The sequence below is a fragment of the Nestor notabilis genome, unplaced genomic scaffold (genome assembly GCF_000696875.1).
Source record: "Nestor notabilis isolate BGI_N333 unplaced genomic scaffold, ASM69687v1 scaffold17741, whole genome shotgun sequence".
In the NCBI taxonomy this organism is placed as follows: domain Eukaryota; kingdom Metazoa; phylum Chordata; class Aves; order Psittaciformes; family Psittacidae; genus Nestor; species Nestor notabilis.
In genome coordinates, this window is record NW_009913808.1 from 66,946 (window position 1) to 84,581 (window position 17,636).

Consider the following 17,636-nt stretch of genomic DNA (forward strand, 5'->3'; position numbering starts at 1 on the left):
CTGGAAAAGGCACAGAAGTCTGGGAATAATCATACATGCAAAATTGTAAAGTTAATAGATCAAGTACTGACCTTCATGCCTGCAGGATATGAGCATTGTGGCTACTTGAGCTCAAGAGAAATGCAGCATTTAATCAGTTCTGCCAAGCAATTGAGGGGGGAAGAGGGAGCTCATAACTCTGTCCTTGCCTTTGCTGCTGCATGGCACCATGACTACCCATGGCTCTCATCCCAACACCTCCATCTCTCCTCTGTAAAATGAGAAGAACTGTTTTTATGGCAAGCCACCAGTGTGTCTGTCAGAGCAGAGCCCCCAGGGCACTGTCCCTGGGCAGGCAGCAGCAGTGGTGTGCACAGCATCAGAGATGATTCTGGCCAAACCACGAGAGACTTGGTTCAAACTCTGAAGTGGTGTGTGGCTTTAGGCTGTAAATCAGAACAGCCCATCACAAGGCTGAAGTCCAGACATGGTCCAAAAGACACTGAGCCCTGACAGGCATGAGAGTCAGGTGGCAACCCAGAGCAAAGCTGCTCACTTGATGCCAGCCAGGAGATAATGCTGCTTCTAATAGCCCAGGAGGTGGGGTCATATTTTCTTTCACTGCTGCTTATGCAGTGAAAGGAAGGTTTGTTCACACGTGAGCCCGGGTGCCAAGACCACTCCTTAGGAAAACCTGCTCTCACAGATTCCCAGTCTGGTTTGGGTTGAAGGGACCTTAAAGCTCATCCAGTTCCAGCCCCCTGCCCTGGGCAGGGACACCTTCCACTGGAGCAGGTTGCTCCAAGCCCCTGTGTCCAACCTGGCCTTGAACACTGCCAGGGATGGGGCAGCCACAGCTTCTCTGTGGCAGTGTCTTGCCATGCTCACAGTAAAACTTTCTTCCTTTATGTCCAGATTTCTTCCTTATGTCATGAGCAGAGTTTCTGCATGAAGCCTGTATTTCACTACTGCTCTCAGGGATGGCCACTGGGGAATGCAAACCACACTGTGTGTCTCTTGAAATGTGTCCATAGTCTTCAGGATGAATATTTCTGACCTTCTCCTTGGTTTGGACCCAGTGGTGGCTCAGAGGAAGCCAAGCCTCTCCCTTCACCAAACTGTTGGTTTTAGCCTGAACTGAGTGTGCTGGTGGACACTGCATGGTGCAGTGGTGGGAACGTGCGTTTCCTGACCACAGCTGTTGATGTACCTGCCTGTTCCAAGTAGAATAGAGAAAATGACAGGTGCCAAGGAAAGTCTTTCTAAACATTCAGAGGAATTTGACTTTGGGATGTCAAGCGACACAGTTTTATGAAGGGTAATTCCCGGTAGAAAAAAAGGCTTTTATTTCCGTGTGAAGATGAAAGGTGCTCTGTTTGTGCTTTCTTCCTTGTATTGTGATTTCTAATTGCTCAGTGGCTACTTGTCCATGGCTAATCATTAACTCACTAAGCATGAAAAATGCTCTTTCATACATATCCCAGAAGTGGCCAGCAAGGCAAACATAACATATTCTGCAGAGAGCAAACAATATGGCACAAAAAGGGCCTTGATATTTGCCCCTTGCTCACTGCAGATCTTCTGGCTGATGGTCCCTGCCCTCCACCTTTTGTTCTGCAGTGCAAGCAGGATCCCAGCTCAGCTTTCTCCTTCTGGGCAAATACTGAATAATGTGTTAGTCCGATTCCTTTCCAAAAGCTGCTTCAGGGTCACAACATGATTTTGCCGGGGACCTCTTGTTTTTGAAGCAAAGATGTAGCTGTGTCCAGAAAGATGCGTGCAAAAGTGATGGCATCAGGGTCTTCATAGGCATGTTAGAGCAAAAAAGATGTCTTGGCAGCTCTGAGGCCACATGTGCCTTCATGCCTACGCAAGAACAATGGCTCCTGTGTGCTTGCATGGCCAACATCTGCAGCTCCAAGTTGCCTCTAGTCCTGTTTTCTCGGATGCTGTTAAACCCTTCCCTCAGTCACTGAATGAATGGAGAAAACTCCCATTATAACAAGCCTGAGCAAGCACAGCCACCGGTTACGTAAAAATCTGTGATGAATTTCCATGCTGATCACTGGGATGCATGGCTGGAAGCTCCCTCTCTGCTGCATTGCATTCAGACAGTGACATTTCCTACCCCACAGGAATGGTGCAAACACGCTTTGCTGGTCACTCTGCAATGAACAAGCGCTATTTGAGATGCTGAAGGAGAATTGTTGGTAAAAGAGCTCTAGTTCCTTCTTGCTTGCAAAGAACTCTTGCTGCTGGATTTGCTGTCTCTATTCAGAGCACAAGGTCTAAACCTCAGAGCTCCATGGAAGAGAAAATGCTGCTGAGCTCATGTGAAAGGGAGTGCAAGTAAGTGGCTGCGCAAGGGATTTGTATTGATGCTGCTGCAGGTGGAGGGGGAGCCAAGAGAGATGGGACAGCAAAGGTCTGTAGGGGGCTATATAAGAGTCAAGAGGCTTGAAACCAGAGGGAATGCCATGTATGCTATTCCAGGGAAGCAAGCTTACAGCAAGGAGGTCTGCAGTGCTCTTATCCTTCTGTGTGCCCAGAGCCAGTGACTGCTGAAGGACCAGTGCTGGGAAGGGTGAAGTGCCTCTGCTTCCCCCTCTTGCAGGCACTGACCTGCATATCCAGGTGCCTGTGCTGGATTTCTGATGCTCTTGGAGCAGGAAGGACTGAGCACATGAGACTGTGGTGTCCCTGTGGACTGATGGATGCTGGAAACCTTTCCTGCAGGGAAAACCCACTCCTAGCCCTCTGCAGCAGGATGGGTCACCAGGACCTCATTTGGTAGCTGACGTGCATGGCAATGTGCCTGCAGCCCACTTTGCATGGCCATCAGAGCTCCTGCCTGCGCCAAAGCTGCTGGGCAGGAGGGATTGTGGAAGCTGAGACGTGGACACAGGATTTGTGTTGTGTGTGTCCATGCAGGCAAACAAGTTGCTGTCTTAAACCTAATGCATTAAAAACCTAATGAGAAACTGTCTGCAAGGCAGTGCAATGGACTCATCAGGAGGGAAAGCAGGAAGGGAATGTGCTTGTTCCCACTGGGAAGGTGTCTCTGAGAAGCTGCTCTGTAGCATGGGGCACAGAAGGTGCAGATGCCCAGTTCTGGTTAGCTTAAAACATTGACAGGTGAAAAGGGGGAGCAGGGCTTAAAGCCTTGTACTAGTTTTCCTCCTCTTCTCTCTCCACCCAGGATTTGCAGAGAAGGAAAAGCTTTCAGCTGCAAAATTGTGGCTGGGGTTTGCGAAGTCCCTGTTGCAACAGTGGTCCTCTTTGGATTATTCCCAAGCGTGGGCTGGGGCTCTGCTCCCTTTTGTAACTCAAACCTTTGTGTATTTACTTTCATTCTACATCACCAAACCTGCTGGCTTTCTTCTCTCCCTGTCCCAGCACAACAGGTTTCGAAGGGGTTTGAGCACAAAACCAGTATCACAGCTGATTTTGAGAGATGGAAATTCTCATATTGGTGCATGAGCTTCCCACTTTTAACCCAGGCCTCTGGATACCAGTGTCAACAAGAGCAGGGCAATAGCGTTGTCTTCTCACTGCTGGGGGTGGCTCCATGCTTCCTCGCTGTTTGCAGCGTGCTGCTGTGATTATGTGTGTGTATAATTAATAATAAAGCCCTATACTATAGTATAATGGCAGGTAAAAACTTATTCTAAACTGTATCATGTTTCCACTATCTGGATTGTGTTGTGTTTCTTGCCACCACCTAAGTGCATTGGAACTCGGTGTGTGTGTTGGTTAATGCTGGGTGACCATGGATCTCCTCAGTGTGGGTTTGGTGTAAAAAGCCATGCAAATGGGAAAATTACACAATAGCCTTTTTTTCTTGCTTTCCCACTCAGGACATCTGAATGGTTTTGTTGTCTTAGTGTCCTCTTGAGAATGAATAACACTACTTGGCTTGATTTGGTACGTTGCTGTGCTCTTAAACCTCTCTGCATTACCCCTCCACTGGGTGGGAGAGAAATCTCAGTGCTGTGTGTAAAGCTTTTGGGAGGTTAGACCCCACCTCAAGCCCCACAGCCAGTCTGCCTTGCTTGTATGGGTGCGTCTTTGATGTCTCCACCCATAGAAAGTGGCTCATGGTGCTTTTTCAGGGTAGGAGGTTGGTCTGAGACCTCCCTGGGCTGGGTTTCCCAGTCTACTGTATGTGGATGCTTCCCTGGATCCCCCAGTGCACTGCAGGAGTGGCCTGGGTTGGGAACATCACCTTCCTCTCTAGCACTATCAGATGCATAAATCTGGAGTTAGTGCTTTCAGGTTTCCATCTAAACATCATTCACTACGAGTCCACCTCTGGGGTTCTGTGGTGCTCTTGCCACCCTGTCAGTCCAATGGAGCAGGATGGTGACATTTAGAATGATTTGAAAGAGCTCAGGACCTGTCCCCTGGGTTATATAAACCCCAGCAAGCACCTGCCTCTTGCTGGTGACAGAACACCAGAGTCCAGTGCCCAAATTCTGCTGACTCAGCTGCAGGATTGGGCTCTGAGAAACAATCCGTTAGCTATTAACTATTGCTCTTAGTGCTGACCAGTGTCAAGGCTGTGCTATGGCATCAACAAAATGCAAAGATTTCATTGTCACATTTGTACTTGTAGCCTGGGCGTCCTTTTTGTGTTGTCAAATATTTACTGTTATTCAGATAGTTGAGAAATAATAAGAAATGAATGGGGAAGTAGTTTTTTCCCCTTCAAATCCTTTTAAAGCAGGACCCACAAACACCATGAGGAAGGCGTAGAGATGCAAACTGGTGCTGAGCAGCATCAAGAGTTATACTGTGAGGAGGAGTATATGCATATACTGTGTGTATATATAGTATATACTGAGGAGTATGTATATATTATGCTAGGGGTGATTTATGGAGGTGCTGAAGTTTTCTGTGCCTAGAAGAAAGGCACAGCAACAGACTCCTTGCTGAACAGGACTGGGGCTACCCCCATCTTTAAGCTGCCCATCAAGATTACTGCATATATGGCCTTAATGTGAGTTTTGTTTGCTGTGGTGGGTTGGGGAAAAGCCACAAATCCACCCCATTTTCATGGAGTTGTGAATGAGCAACCAGCTTCAATATAAAAGATCAAGGATCAAGCTGACCCAAACACATAGCGAAAATTAAGTATTTCACATCCCAAACCAACACCTCCTCTACAATATGGAAAGTATAAATAGGAGGTGCTGATTTTGTGATGCAGTGAGCAGAAACAGCTTGGCAGGTCTTCTTGATCAGGATTTAATAAGGAATCAGTAATGTTATAGGAACCTCTGCAGTACTTGTAACCCTCCGAGCTAAGAACACGTGTAAATGCCAGTTAAACACTGCCCTATCTGAGCAATGTATTCTGCAAAACAGATGAGAAAATCATGGCAGCTACTGAAATTCCCACTGCAATTGGATTGCTGGTCTGGTTCTATGTTCTTTTAAGCTGTTAGATATACCAGACGCTAACTTCTGACCTACGTGTCCTTTGAGGTGTTAGATACCTCATCCACCAACTTCTTGCTTTTCAGATAAGGGTGTCATGGCTCGTTTTTTCTTGGGCTGGAAAGTGAAACCAACACTATTAAACTATTACTCCAGTTTAATACTGTTAATATGGCAAAGAGCAGGAACTCACTAGGATCCAACAGACCTTACTGTGCCACTGCAATGACGGTTGCTGGATGGATGGGGAGTGCTGGTGCACAGCGCAACTGCTATTTAGGACGTAGTATTTCTCTGTATTTCAGGTGAAATGTGTTTAAAGTCCAAAATGACTGTTTCCTTGCAGCGTAAGAGTTGAGGTGTGCAGAAACCCACCCTTTTGCTGTCGGTCTGAATGTGAAGGGAGTCTGTCAGCTTTCTCTTACTTCAGTTTCAGGATGCTGTGTACATCCCATGCACTCACACTTCAGCTATCCATTTATCTGCCTTTGAACTGTACAAACCCAATGGCTTTTCAGAGCTCATTTAGGACATAACCGCACCAATTCTCTTCCAACTATCCCCATGTTGTGATTCAGAAGAACGTAACGACCACAGACTGAGTTGCAACAGGTTAGATGACCACAGTAACATTTCCTAGTACTTGTTATTTTCTAGGTTAAAACTTAATGCAAATATTGTAACAACAATGAATCTTTTTCCCCAGAAAGGAAAGCTTAAAGGAAAGAAAACAAACATCTGAAGCCCGATCTGCTTCTGACCTGCTTCCAAAAGGACTCGGCCTCCCCGCCAGCAAGACCTACACACTTATTCTCTCCTCCTCCAGAACTGCTGCTTCCCTTCCCACATGTGTGAGGAAGACTCCTTAAAGTGTCTCAAAACCTGTGTTCTTCTCCTGCCCCATCTCAGAACGGTGATACCAAAGATATTGCATTTTGGAAAGACAAAGAAGAAGCGTCACTTACACTCCAAGCTGCTTCTGCAGATGATTCTGGAATTCTTGGCTTTTTACTTTAGACGGGCAGCCCTTAGCTTTGCCGGTGTCTTGGTGTCCAGCCCCGGGACCTGGTGCGAGTGTCCTGCTCCCTGCTGCAGCTGGACACGGGCTCTGGCAGTGCCAGCCTGTTTTAAATACTCCTCTTACCTCTAGCCCTGCATTTCCACCTGTTGTGCCTTAAAGGAATAGCATCCGAAAGCTGTGGCACGTGAGCAGCGACCCACGTGAGGCAGCAGAACCAGTGCCTGTCCCAGCTCTGCTGTTGTTTTGAGGGTTTCTGTTTACCTCCTGGTTACACACTGTCATTGCACAACAGCCACCCCAAGCGTGGGCTCTCAGACATGCTCCAGGGCACCTTTGCCTCCATCAGGAGGGAGCCCGAGGGCTGCGTGGTTCAGGACTATGGAGGGTCTTCTGCTCTGCTGGGAGCAGGGTTTCTTTGAGACGGTTTTCTGCTTGGACAGGACCCAGATAGCTCGGGCAGCTGATTCCTTGGTCTAGATATGGGTGCCTGTGCCTACATCTGGCACAGAAACAGTGGGGAGCCTTTTGGGCTCTGGGGCTGAGTACACAAGGGTCCAGCCAGCCTCTTCCTCTTCGGCATTGCAACATCACCCTTGAGTTGTGACCATGTATCCCATCATCCCGGGCAGGAGAGCCCCTTGCTGCAAGGGCTGACCCAGATTCTGATCTTGTGGTACCCCCAACCAACAGTGGAACAGTTTTATAGGGCAAAGCTGGACAAAACCAGGCGGGTTTTCTTTCCAGTGCCCCTAAGAAGACCCTGTTAGGCTGAACTGATAGAGAAGGTTTGTCTCCTCTCCCTGCAGTCTCCAGCCCCTCAACCTCATGGGAAGAGCAGGAGTCTGGGCAGTCAAGGGTTGGTCTTGTCTGTGCAGATCAAGAATATTGTACGCTCTTTAAAATGCATAATAATGAACAGGAGCTTTGCTGCCATCTTCAACCTCATTTGTTTGCTCTCCTGCTGTATGCATGTCAGGGGCCCAAATACAAATCCCCTGTGAAGTGTGGGGTTGTCAGAAATGGAACTGCATCAGAAAGAAAAATGAACGAAGATGAAAGTGTTTGTGTTACGTGGGCTGAATCAGTAACTTGTTTTACCTTGTATTATTGGTGCAAAAGCAGTGATTTCTTCTTACTGGGGGGGGTCACACGAAGCTTTTCCCATCCGCTCTCAGTGAAAGCTGATGAGCTTAAACACTATGGCAGCTCCAGGCATTTCCTGCAGTGCCCGAGAGCAGCAAGAGCCTGACCTGGAGTTGGGATGTTTGGCGAATTGGGCAGATCTTAAGGCCAGCCTTGGAAGTGCTTTTCCTCTGGACAGGGGTGTCGGCTCCTTTCTTCCCATGAATGTGCAGCTTTTGCCATGAGAAAGGAGCTTTTAAGGCGAGGAAGGCTGTTGCTGTGCTTGCGCAGGGTGATTTGGGGGGGATCTTGAACTGAGAGGACATATCTCCTAGACGGGAACAGATGCTGATCCCATTGCACGCCCATCCTTCCCACCAGTGCTGCTTCTCTGACAACTGTTGGAATTGCTTCCTATTCTTAGGCATAGAGTTGTGCTTACATGGCCACAACAGGCAGAGCTGTGCTTGCTTTCCTATACCTCCTGCTCTACCAGGCACCCCTCCTTTGGGTGCCAGCATCTTGGCTTCAATGCTCCCCTCATCTTGATCCTGCAGTTTGTACAGAGATGTGGTTGAAAGAGCCTGGGTTTGTGGAGGGTGTGCAGGAGGAAGGTGGCATGGCCACAGACAGAAGTCTTGGCAGAAACCGGCCATGGGCACCTCTAACTGCTCATGCATCTTAAGGAAGCAAAGTTAGCCCAGGGCGGATGACCCATGTCTTTAACTAAGCAACTCTCTTTGCCCTTAAGGTTTCTGGTAAAACCAATGTGTTGTCTCATGCAAATAGATCTACTTGCTTTAACAGATGAGGAAGCATCCTCCTGCCAAGTCACAGTTTCCAAAGCACTTCAGCATCTCCAGAAAACAAACAAACCTGAGCTTGCTTTTTTTCCTCCTTTGGAGCAAAGTACACTTTGCAGCATGACATGGAGCTTGAGCATAGAAAGCAAAGCTGCTGCTTGGGTTTGGGCTGAAATGGTTTGATTTTGAAGCCATGGATGTTTCTGTAGGAGAGGTGAGGAAAAGTAGCACTTGGGAATTTGGGTGTCTTTGATAGACTGAAGTCAGAGATGGTTTGCTTGCAAATAGATTGATTATAAGTGTGTTATTTTATTCTCTCTTTTACAAACTGCACAGCAATTGACATTGGGGCAGCTGGTGGGGATTTGGCTCTTGATACAGGACACTTGGCTTCTGAGGGGGGCAGCAAGCAACAAGGAGTGCTGGAAACTTTGCCTTTTATAGCTGTGCCTTGTCTTTCCATAGGGAAACTTCCAAACTCATGTACATGGAGACGTTGATAGAAGGGAGCTCTGCCTCAAGTCTTCATCTGTCACCTCGAAAAGAACTTCTTTCCCCATGGGGTTGCTGTAAAAACAAAACCAGAAGGGAAGCTCTGAGCTGGATTTCAATACAGACCATTTACAGCATAGTTTTTCACAGAATGTGGGTTATTTTCAAGGGTTTAAGGTGTGTGTGTGTGCTTTTTTCTTTCCATTCTTTCTATTTAGGACTGCAAGAGCCCTTCGTGCACCTAAAATCCCCCAAAGAGGGATAAGACGTGGAGAGTTTTAACAAGTTGTATCACTCTCCACAAAATCTAGATCTCTCTGATCTCAATCTGAACCTTTATGGCCTTGGCGTTAAAGCCCCTCTGAAGAATTCTTTGGACACCTACAGTATATTGTCTAAATGGGATGTCTGTAGATCTGTTTGCTGCTTCTGATCAAGCCAGTGGGTCTTTCAAATAGGAAAAGAAATAGAAGTGTACATGCAGCACTGTGCACTGAAGGTGGGTGGTCATTCCAGAGGGTGCAAATTGCATGTGTCCCTCTGCAACTCTCTGACTTTAGTTGATTTTCACCTACTTGTACAATCAGAGGGTTTGGATCTAAATAATTCTACTTATTCTCATTGACATGAGGATATGAGATGCCATCACCAAATTTTTGAAGCATTATTCCACAGTTTAATTTGTTATTTTCATGGAATACTTCTCACTGGTCCGATTTGTGGAAATTCATAGAATCAGAGAATGGTTTGGGTGGGAAAGGACTTTAAAATCGTCCATTTCCAATCCCCTGCCACGGACAGGGATGCGTCACACTAGACCATGTCACCGAAGGCTCCGTCCAACCTGGCCTTGGACACTGCCAGGGATGGGGCATTTACCACTTTGGGCAACCTGTGCCAGCACCTCAGTACCCTCATGGTAAAGAGCTTTCTCCTTATATCTAACCTGAACTTCTCCTGTTTCAGTTTGAACCCAAGAGCTCCTCTCTAAAGAGTTTTATTACTCCAAGACAGGCCCATGGTTGTTGTATTTTGCCAGAAGACATAGACTTACATAGAGTGGGTCATTCTGATTCTTCCAAGGATAGCATAGACTATCCTGCACCAGTAGGACAAAAAAGACTAGGATTGCAACACAGTGAACAAGAATTGCTTCTGGGTGATATTGCAAAAGGTCATGAGCAATCAAACTTTATTGAAACAAAGCAGCAGGAAGAGTGATAACATGTTCACTATGCGTAAGCAAGAATTATAATCAACCCTATAATAAATTTATAAACCTCATATAGGATTTCATCCAAGTCTTTTGAAATCTATTGCTCTTGGGAATTAATACAGGCAATAATCTGGCATCAGAATGTAAGTCCTGGGATCGTAATTCCTGGCCTGCAAACTTGGTTCTATCCTGTGGGGGTATTTTATGTACTAAGCTGCAAATCCTCTGCTTAGAATTAGTTTTTCTTCTCTTCTATCAAGGGACATAAAACGGCGAGTTCCAGAAGACACTTACCTATGTTTGCTGGAGTCTGTCCTGCATTTGGGCACTTCTGGATTCAGGGTTTTCTCCATCATTTGCTCCTTCACAGGGTTCAGACCAGCCTGAACCGGCGCTGTTTCTGCATTTCCTTCAGCGCCTCTTTCTTCTCCTTAAAACAAAAGCACATGCGTGTGACAGAGGGAACACCCCCCTCTAATGCCTGTTTAAACACACCAGCAGGTCAGGCACTGGATTGGGCCCATTAGTCCCCAGTTTCATTCTTGTGAAAAATGTCTTTCCACTCACCATGGTTGTTGCCAAAGGGTTTTGTCCCTAAATTTCTCTCTAGGGACACGACATGTTATAGAACAAGAGACATGTATTCTTGAGCATCAGTCATTGGCAAGAACTTTCTGGACAAGTCTGTGTCATCTTTGCACTGAGCAGGCTGGATGTGGCCATGAGAAGCTGCCCAACATGCAGCTGCTTTTGCCACACAGGTCCCTGCCCTTTATATTTCAGGATTTCCAAGCGCCCACAGAGCCATAAACCACCTACACCTTCAGCAGGGCTTCAGGATCTCTGCTTCCTTCGTTTGCTTAAGCATTAAAAATTAACTTCTCTAGGACTTTGCTTTCACATACACTCGTGCTTTCAGGCTGCACTGATAGATGTGGATGGACCCACAGAATGGATGCATGTCTGCAGAGCTGGAAATCTTCAGTGGATCAGACTCCAGCTCTTGGAAATCACAACTAAACCCTTTGCAAAACAGGAACCCCAAGCCAAAAGGTTTTGCTTGGTCAGACTTACCCATCTCCTTTTGAAGCTTTATTTTGGTCAGAGCCAGAATAGTGATAGTGATGAACATCAGTAACAGGAGAACTGGTAGTACAACTGGGAGCAGAGGTGATTCACCTGATGAGCTGGAAAAATGAACCACTGGAATTACACTGGATTTGGGTTCAGCTATGGGGTGGTTGAAGTACCTTAATGCAGGCTGTTACTTCTACACCAAGGAGTGTAAAAGGAGTTATAAACTCAGACTGAATTAGAGGAGAACAGTCAACAAAGTGCAGATGAAATCATTTGATCTGGAGTTTGGCTTATGAGGAGGTAATTTCTACAGCAGCCTCTGCTCTGCTGCGTAGGGTTTCCACTGCCAACCAAATTACCCCTTCAAAAGGAAATGGAGCTCTATAAAAGTGCTATCAGAGCTCCACAGGCAGAGAGCTCTTTCAGGAACAAAGCAAAATCTGATCCTTCTTATGACTGGTAACGTGCTCTCCCTTCCTCTTTCTGGCTGGTCAGCAGGGAGATACAGGCAGGGAGGCTGGGGATGGTGCTGCTTTTGCTGGGGGTCCCTGGGGCAGATGAGAGCTCCAGAGTGCATGGAGGGACAGCTCAGGATATTGAACTGGATTTGTGGACTTTGTGGTTTATCTTTACCTATGACTTATACTGAAATATCATAGAATCATGGAATGGTTTGGTTTGGAAGGGAACTTAAAGCTCCTCCAGCTCCAACCCCTGCCACGGGCAGGGACACCTTCTACTAGAGCAGGTTGCTCCAAGCCCCTGTGTCCAACCTGGCCTTGAACACTGCCAGGGATGGGGCAGCCACAGCTTCTCTGGGCACCCTGTGCCAGCACCTCAGCACCCTCACAGGGAAGAGCTTCTGCCACAGAGCTCATCTCAATCTCCCCTCTGGCAGGTTCAAACCATTCCCCTTGTCCTGTCCCTCCATCCCTTGTCCAAAGCCCCTCTCCAGGTTTCCTGGAGCCCCTTTAGGCACTGGAGCTGCTCTAAGGTGTCCCCTTCAGGAGTCTTCTCTTCTCCAGCTGCCCCAGCCCAGCTCTCTCAGCCTGGCTCCAGAGCAGAGCTGCTCCAGCCCTCGCAGCAGCTCCATGGTGTCCTCTGGTGCATCTGCAATGAACATGCACATGGCTTTGCCCGGTGCTGGATAGAGGCTGCAGTGAAGCGAGAGGTGCAGGAGCTGCTCACAACCATCCTATGTAACAGGAAACGCAGAAGGTACCTTTACTGGGGAAACCACTTGTTCTGGGGTGAGCCTCAGGGCTTGCTGCAGAGAAGCGCCTTGGAGTAAGTACTAACCAAAATAGTCCACAGCCTTTTGACTAACCTTGTTGAAAGACAGCTTCTTATGCAACACAGCACCCAAACACTACCTGGGTTACGGGTTGCCTTTAGGGGCTTGGATAATGCCTGCAGTGAAGTTTGTAGCAGCTACAGATTCACCAGTGTTATTGCTCAAGCCTGATGTTTCCTAATGTCCTACCAGGAGCACATCTATTGACTCTGGCATCTGATCTACAAGGGGAGGCCAGCACCAGAAGGCTTAGAGACAAGTTCAAAGATGCATGCCACAGACAGGCATGAGATAACCTTAACTTCTGCTTCTCTAATTACTCATCTACTGTCTCCTACTGGTGTTTTCAACTTGCAACATGTGCACAACGTACATAGGGCCCTGGGAAATGGGGCAGGCAGGTCATAAACCACCAAGTTAGTGCCAACAAGAAATGTGGCTGTGAACATACCTCTCATGATAGATTTTGCCTGGGGAGGTGGCAAAGGTGCCGGGGGTGGTGGCAGGCAATGGAGTGCTGGTGCTCTTGGTGATGGTGCCCTCTGTATATGCCAGGCCCGTGATGCTCCTCTGCATGGTTGTGCTGAAGGCAGCCAGGCTTGATAAGGTGGGTTTCACAAGGGTGGATGTTGCTGGATCTTGTGAAGAGCAGGTTTCTGTAGGGAGAACTATTTTGAGGTTTGAATGTTAGATTTAACAGAGGTTTATGCACTTCACCTTGTGTTTTGGTATGAAAAAATACACATCACGATGTGACCTACAGGGTCTTCTAGAAAGCAGCTTGGGGACTACTAATGAAAACCCATTAATCATGGAATCATGGAATGGTTTGTGTTGGAAAGGAACTTAAAGCTCCTCCAGCTCCAACCCCTGCCACGGGCAGGGACACCTTCCACTAGAGCAGGTTGCTCCAAGCCCCTGTGTCCAACCTGCCCTTGAACACAGCCAGGGATGGGGCAGCCACAGCTTCTCTGGGCACCCTGTGCCAGCGCCTCAGCACCCTCACAGGGAAGAGCTTCTGCCTCAGAGCTCATCTCAGTCTCCCCTCTGGCAGGTTAAAGCCATTCCCCTTGGCCTGTCCTAACATTCCTTTGTAGAAAGTCCCTTTCCAGATGTCTTATAGGCAATTATTCATACTTTAACCCCACTCTTTGCCAGCTGAAAATGGCCCCATGGACACGTGTGTTTACGTGCTGTGGGTTCTAAAGCTGCAAGCTAACCTTCAGCTTATCTTCAGAGCAAAGCACAAGCCTGCTGCACTTGCTGGGCTCAGGATGTCATATACCAGGGGGTTGCATCATAAATAAACAACAATAGAATCCCAACAGCCTAAATTTCCCCTGGAAGCTCAGCTTACATCCCTGCCTCTGAAAACCTTTACCATCACCTCAGTTACGTGCCAGTAATTGTAAGGCAAAACATGTAGCTGATGTATCTCATAATGTTGTTCTACTTATGGATAGTCCAAAGGAGAGTCGACTCTCATGTGCATGAAAGGGTAGACAAAAGAGTGATCGAACAAGAGAACAAGGATTTCTTGTATTCCAAGCCATCCCACCACCTACCCTTCTGGATGTGCAGCTTCACAGAGGATGTGTGCTCTGTGTGCCCATTGTTAGCCCCGCACCAGTACCATCCTGCATCCTCCTCTCTCAGGTGGCTCAGCACCACCACGTACGTCCCATTCTCCTGGTCGCTGCTGGCTATTTGTATTCGCCCTTTGTAGGACTCATGCACAAACCCATCCGCATCCAGGAGCAGTGAGCAGCTCCCTTCCTTCCACCTGCACAAATACTTCTTCTCATAGGCCCCTTTGGGATCACAGTGGCACTTCCAGGACAGCGAGCCTCCAACTGTGCCGCTGAGGAACTTTGGTCTCTTGGGAAGAGCAGAGGCTGCAGGTTGGAAAGGGCTGTGTTAGCACTTCATGTTGCTCATCCAGGCCTGCGATGTACCCGCATAGCCCCAGCATCCATCCTACCTGTGGTCACCTGCAGAGCCACCACGAGTGGGCTCAGCTTTTCCATCCCACACCTGTACAGCCCCGAGTCTTCCTTTCTCAAGTCATTTATCAAGACTTTAAAAGCTCCAGAGCTCTCCTGAGGGGTGATAAAGATCCGTCCTTGGTAGCTCCTTCCCACATAGCCATCACTGTCAGCTATTAGAACACAGCTGCTTCTCCCCAGTTTGCACCAGAACCTCTTTTTGCTGCTTTGGGTGTCGCTGGGTGGGCACAGGACTGTGACAGAGCCACGGAGCATCCCCTGGACCAGGTCAGTCGGCCCCAGCACCTCAGCGTCTGTAAGGAGAGAGCAAGGCAGGCACTGTGCAGTGCATAGCATCCAACGTTTAATTTTACGTTTATGAACAGCTTATTTGGCCAAATCTGGGAGGTTTTATACCCTATCATTGTAAATATGTGGTTAATAGCACTGGGTCAGAAAAGATGCTAAGCTGCAGTGTGTGGATGCTCCAGCATCCAGCCCCAACCGAGCTGGTGGAGCAGAGCCTCCCCTCTCCCCTGCCAGCATCCTACCTGCCAACACTGTCAGGTTCAGGCTGACGTACAGGTCTCTGTTGGTGATGCCGATGCCACATCGGTAGGACCCGGTGTCGCTGCTCCTCAGGTCTGTCATTGTCACCATGAAGGTGCCATTCTGGGGGATGTCCTTGAGAGACACTCGCCCCGTGTAGTCTTTTGAGATGTAGCCAGTTGTGGAGATGATGGTGAAACAAACTCCACTTCTTGCTATTCTGCAACAGTACTTTCGGTCGTATTTGTTGGCTGGGCTGATGGAGTAGAAGCACTGGTGGGTGACTGATCCTCCAACCTCACCTGTCAAAAACCTGGGGCCGTACAAGCTGCTTGAAACTGGCTCTTTTGGGGAAGGAAAGAAAGAAACAGAAGCTGTTGGTTGCTGAGAGACAACCAGATCTTCACCTGGCAAAACCTGGCAAAGCTCAGTCGAGTCAGGGGTGTGATTGAGTGGCACAAGTGGGGCATCTGGCTCAGAAAGCTCAGAGTTTACTTTGGATGTGGTGTTACCTTCCTTGAGTGCCACATAAGGCACTTGAGCAAGCAGAGTGGTGCAGGGCTGCAGCGCAGAAGGAAACCCCCAATGCCCCCTAAAGGATGCCCTAAACCCTCATCAGTCCTGCCTGGAGTTAAATGTCCAGGGCAGCAGTTAACAGCAAACATCTAAGAATAACCTTTGGCATTTGCAAACTCTGAAGTGGCAACTTTCTTCTCCCTGCAGATGCTCTGCACAGGCACGAGTGGCTGCCTGCAGTGCCAAGCAGCACAGAGCTGGGCTTCTCCTTCCCAGCTCCTGCCATCCCTTTGCCAGCTCCCTGCAACTTCCAGCGGGCAGGGACATTTGACCAGCTTCCTTCTTGCAGGTGGAGGTGTTCAGTGTGCAAGTGAGGGTTTAGCCAGGGATGTGCCTGTGTCCCAGCTCCAGCTTTTCCTGTTTTCATCATTGTAAAGTGGCTGGGGAGTTTCTTGGCGACTCACCTTGCAGCAAAGCTGCTAAGAGAAAGAGAAACACCATGTCCAGCCTGCAGGAATGTGCACTCAGCAAGCTTCACAAACCTCACGTTGGATATGGGATTGTGCTGGTGTCTGTGCTGTCAAACAGAAGAGAGGGATTGTGCCTGGGATCCGCCAAGGTAAACCACAGAGCAGCCAGCAGCAGCCATGGGATGCAGCAGTTGGTCCTAGCCTGCCACTGGGCCAGCATCTGCAGACCTGCAGCATTAGGCCTTTTCTTTTCTTTGTTTTATTTCAGGTCAAGAAACAGGTGTTGGGAATTCCAACATCCTCAAACATCCCACGCCATGCCTCAATTACCTTCCCACCCCTTTTATATTACCTCCCTGCAATCCTTATATCAAACAAATCTTATAACAGACTGTTGTTACCCATGTTCAGATCCAAACAGAGACCGTGTCTGGGTGTCTCTATTCCAGGTAGGAATTACTTCCTGGTTTGAATTAAAGATTGGCTGCGGATTACTGCAGCTCGAACCCCCACCGCAGTTAAAACCTCAGTAGACGTAAATCATGTGGTTTAGTTCACACTTGTTAGTGCATTGGAATCACTTCAAAGCATTCAGGAAACATGAACAAGGAAACAGCAGAGGCTCAGTGTGATAAAGGAGCCTTATTCCTTCCTGCCACGGTGCCAAGCTGAGTCCTGCTGGCCAGTGCTGGTGGCAGCATCCCAGGCTGGATGCCCGTGAGCTCTTGCCCACGCTCCAGCCCTATGTGCTGCAGAGGGGAAGGAGATGGGCTCAGTCACTTGCTGTGCCTTGCACACCCTGTGCTGGGGATGCATCTCCCCTCACTGTGAACTCCCAGCTTGCAAACTCAGCTCCTATCGAGCTCTCCCTTTGCTGATGGGAAGCGTGGTGAGGGGCTACAGAAATGCTCTGTTCCCTTTTCAGCACATGCTGAAGCGCTGCGGTGATGCAGATGGCACAGCATCCTCTTCAGGCAGGTTCCCCTCCAATTTCTTCCCCATGTATGAGGCAGTGGAGGCAGCTCTGCTTTGGGGATGTGTGTGCACAGCTGGATGACCACATCTGTCTGCACAAAGCAGCTTTCTGTATCCTCAGCAAACAGGAAGGAAGGTGTTCGGGTCACCCCAGCCCTGTTCAGCTTGACACTGGGCAGTACCTTCCACAGAATCTCGGCCATTTCCTCATTGCAGCCAGACAGAGGCCAGACAAGTGACTTGAAAATGGGGATGTGGATTCAGAGATTCCCAGCCTGGTTTGGGGTGAAGGAACCTTAAAGCTGCTCCAGTCCCAACTCCCTGCCCCGGGCAGGGACACCTTCCACTAGAGCAGGTTGCTCCAAGCCCCTGTGTCCAACCTGGCCTTGAACACTGCCAGGGATGGGGCAGCCACAGCTTCTCTGGGCACCCTGTGCCAATGTCCCACCACCCTTACAGGGAAGAGCTTCTGCCTAATGTCTAATTCAAATCTCCCCTTTCAGCTTAAAGCCTTTCAATGTCATAATGGTCACCAATCTGGAGGACTTGAAGCAAGGAGGAGCTAACAAGAATGCCCTGGAAGAGCTGAAAATCCTTATTTACATCCAGAAATCAGGAAAAAATATTATCCCTACGCTCATTTAAACTTGTCTGATGTACACAACTACCCTGAGCCAGTGCACTCCCCATCTTCCTCA

General features: G+C 48.4%; 1 protein-coding gene across 1 annotated transcript; it reads right to left on the minus strand.

Annotated features, from left to right (window-relative positions):
- Positions 1-101: 101 nt before the first annotated feature.
- LOC104412617 (polymeric immunoglobulin receptor-like) lies at positions 102-15,994 on the minus strand. Its single transcript, XM_010023373.1, has 5 exons — positions 15,958-15,994; positions 14,980-15,321; positions 14,425-14,742; positions 14,009-14,338; positions 102-139 (listed from the first exon to the last, which is right to left on the minus strand). Exons 1-5 carry the CDS (start codon positions 15,992-15,994, stop codon positions 102-104), a joined length of 1,065 nt encoding a protein of 354 aa, XP_010021675.1.
- Between the last annotated feature and the right edge of the window lie 1,642 nt (positions 15,995-17,636).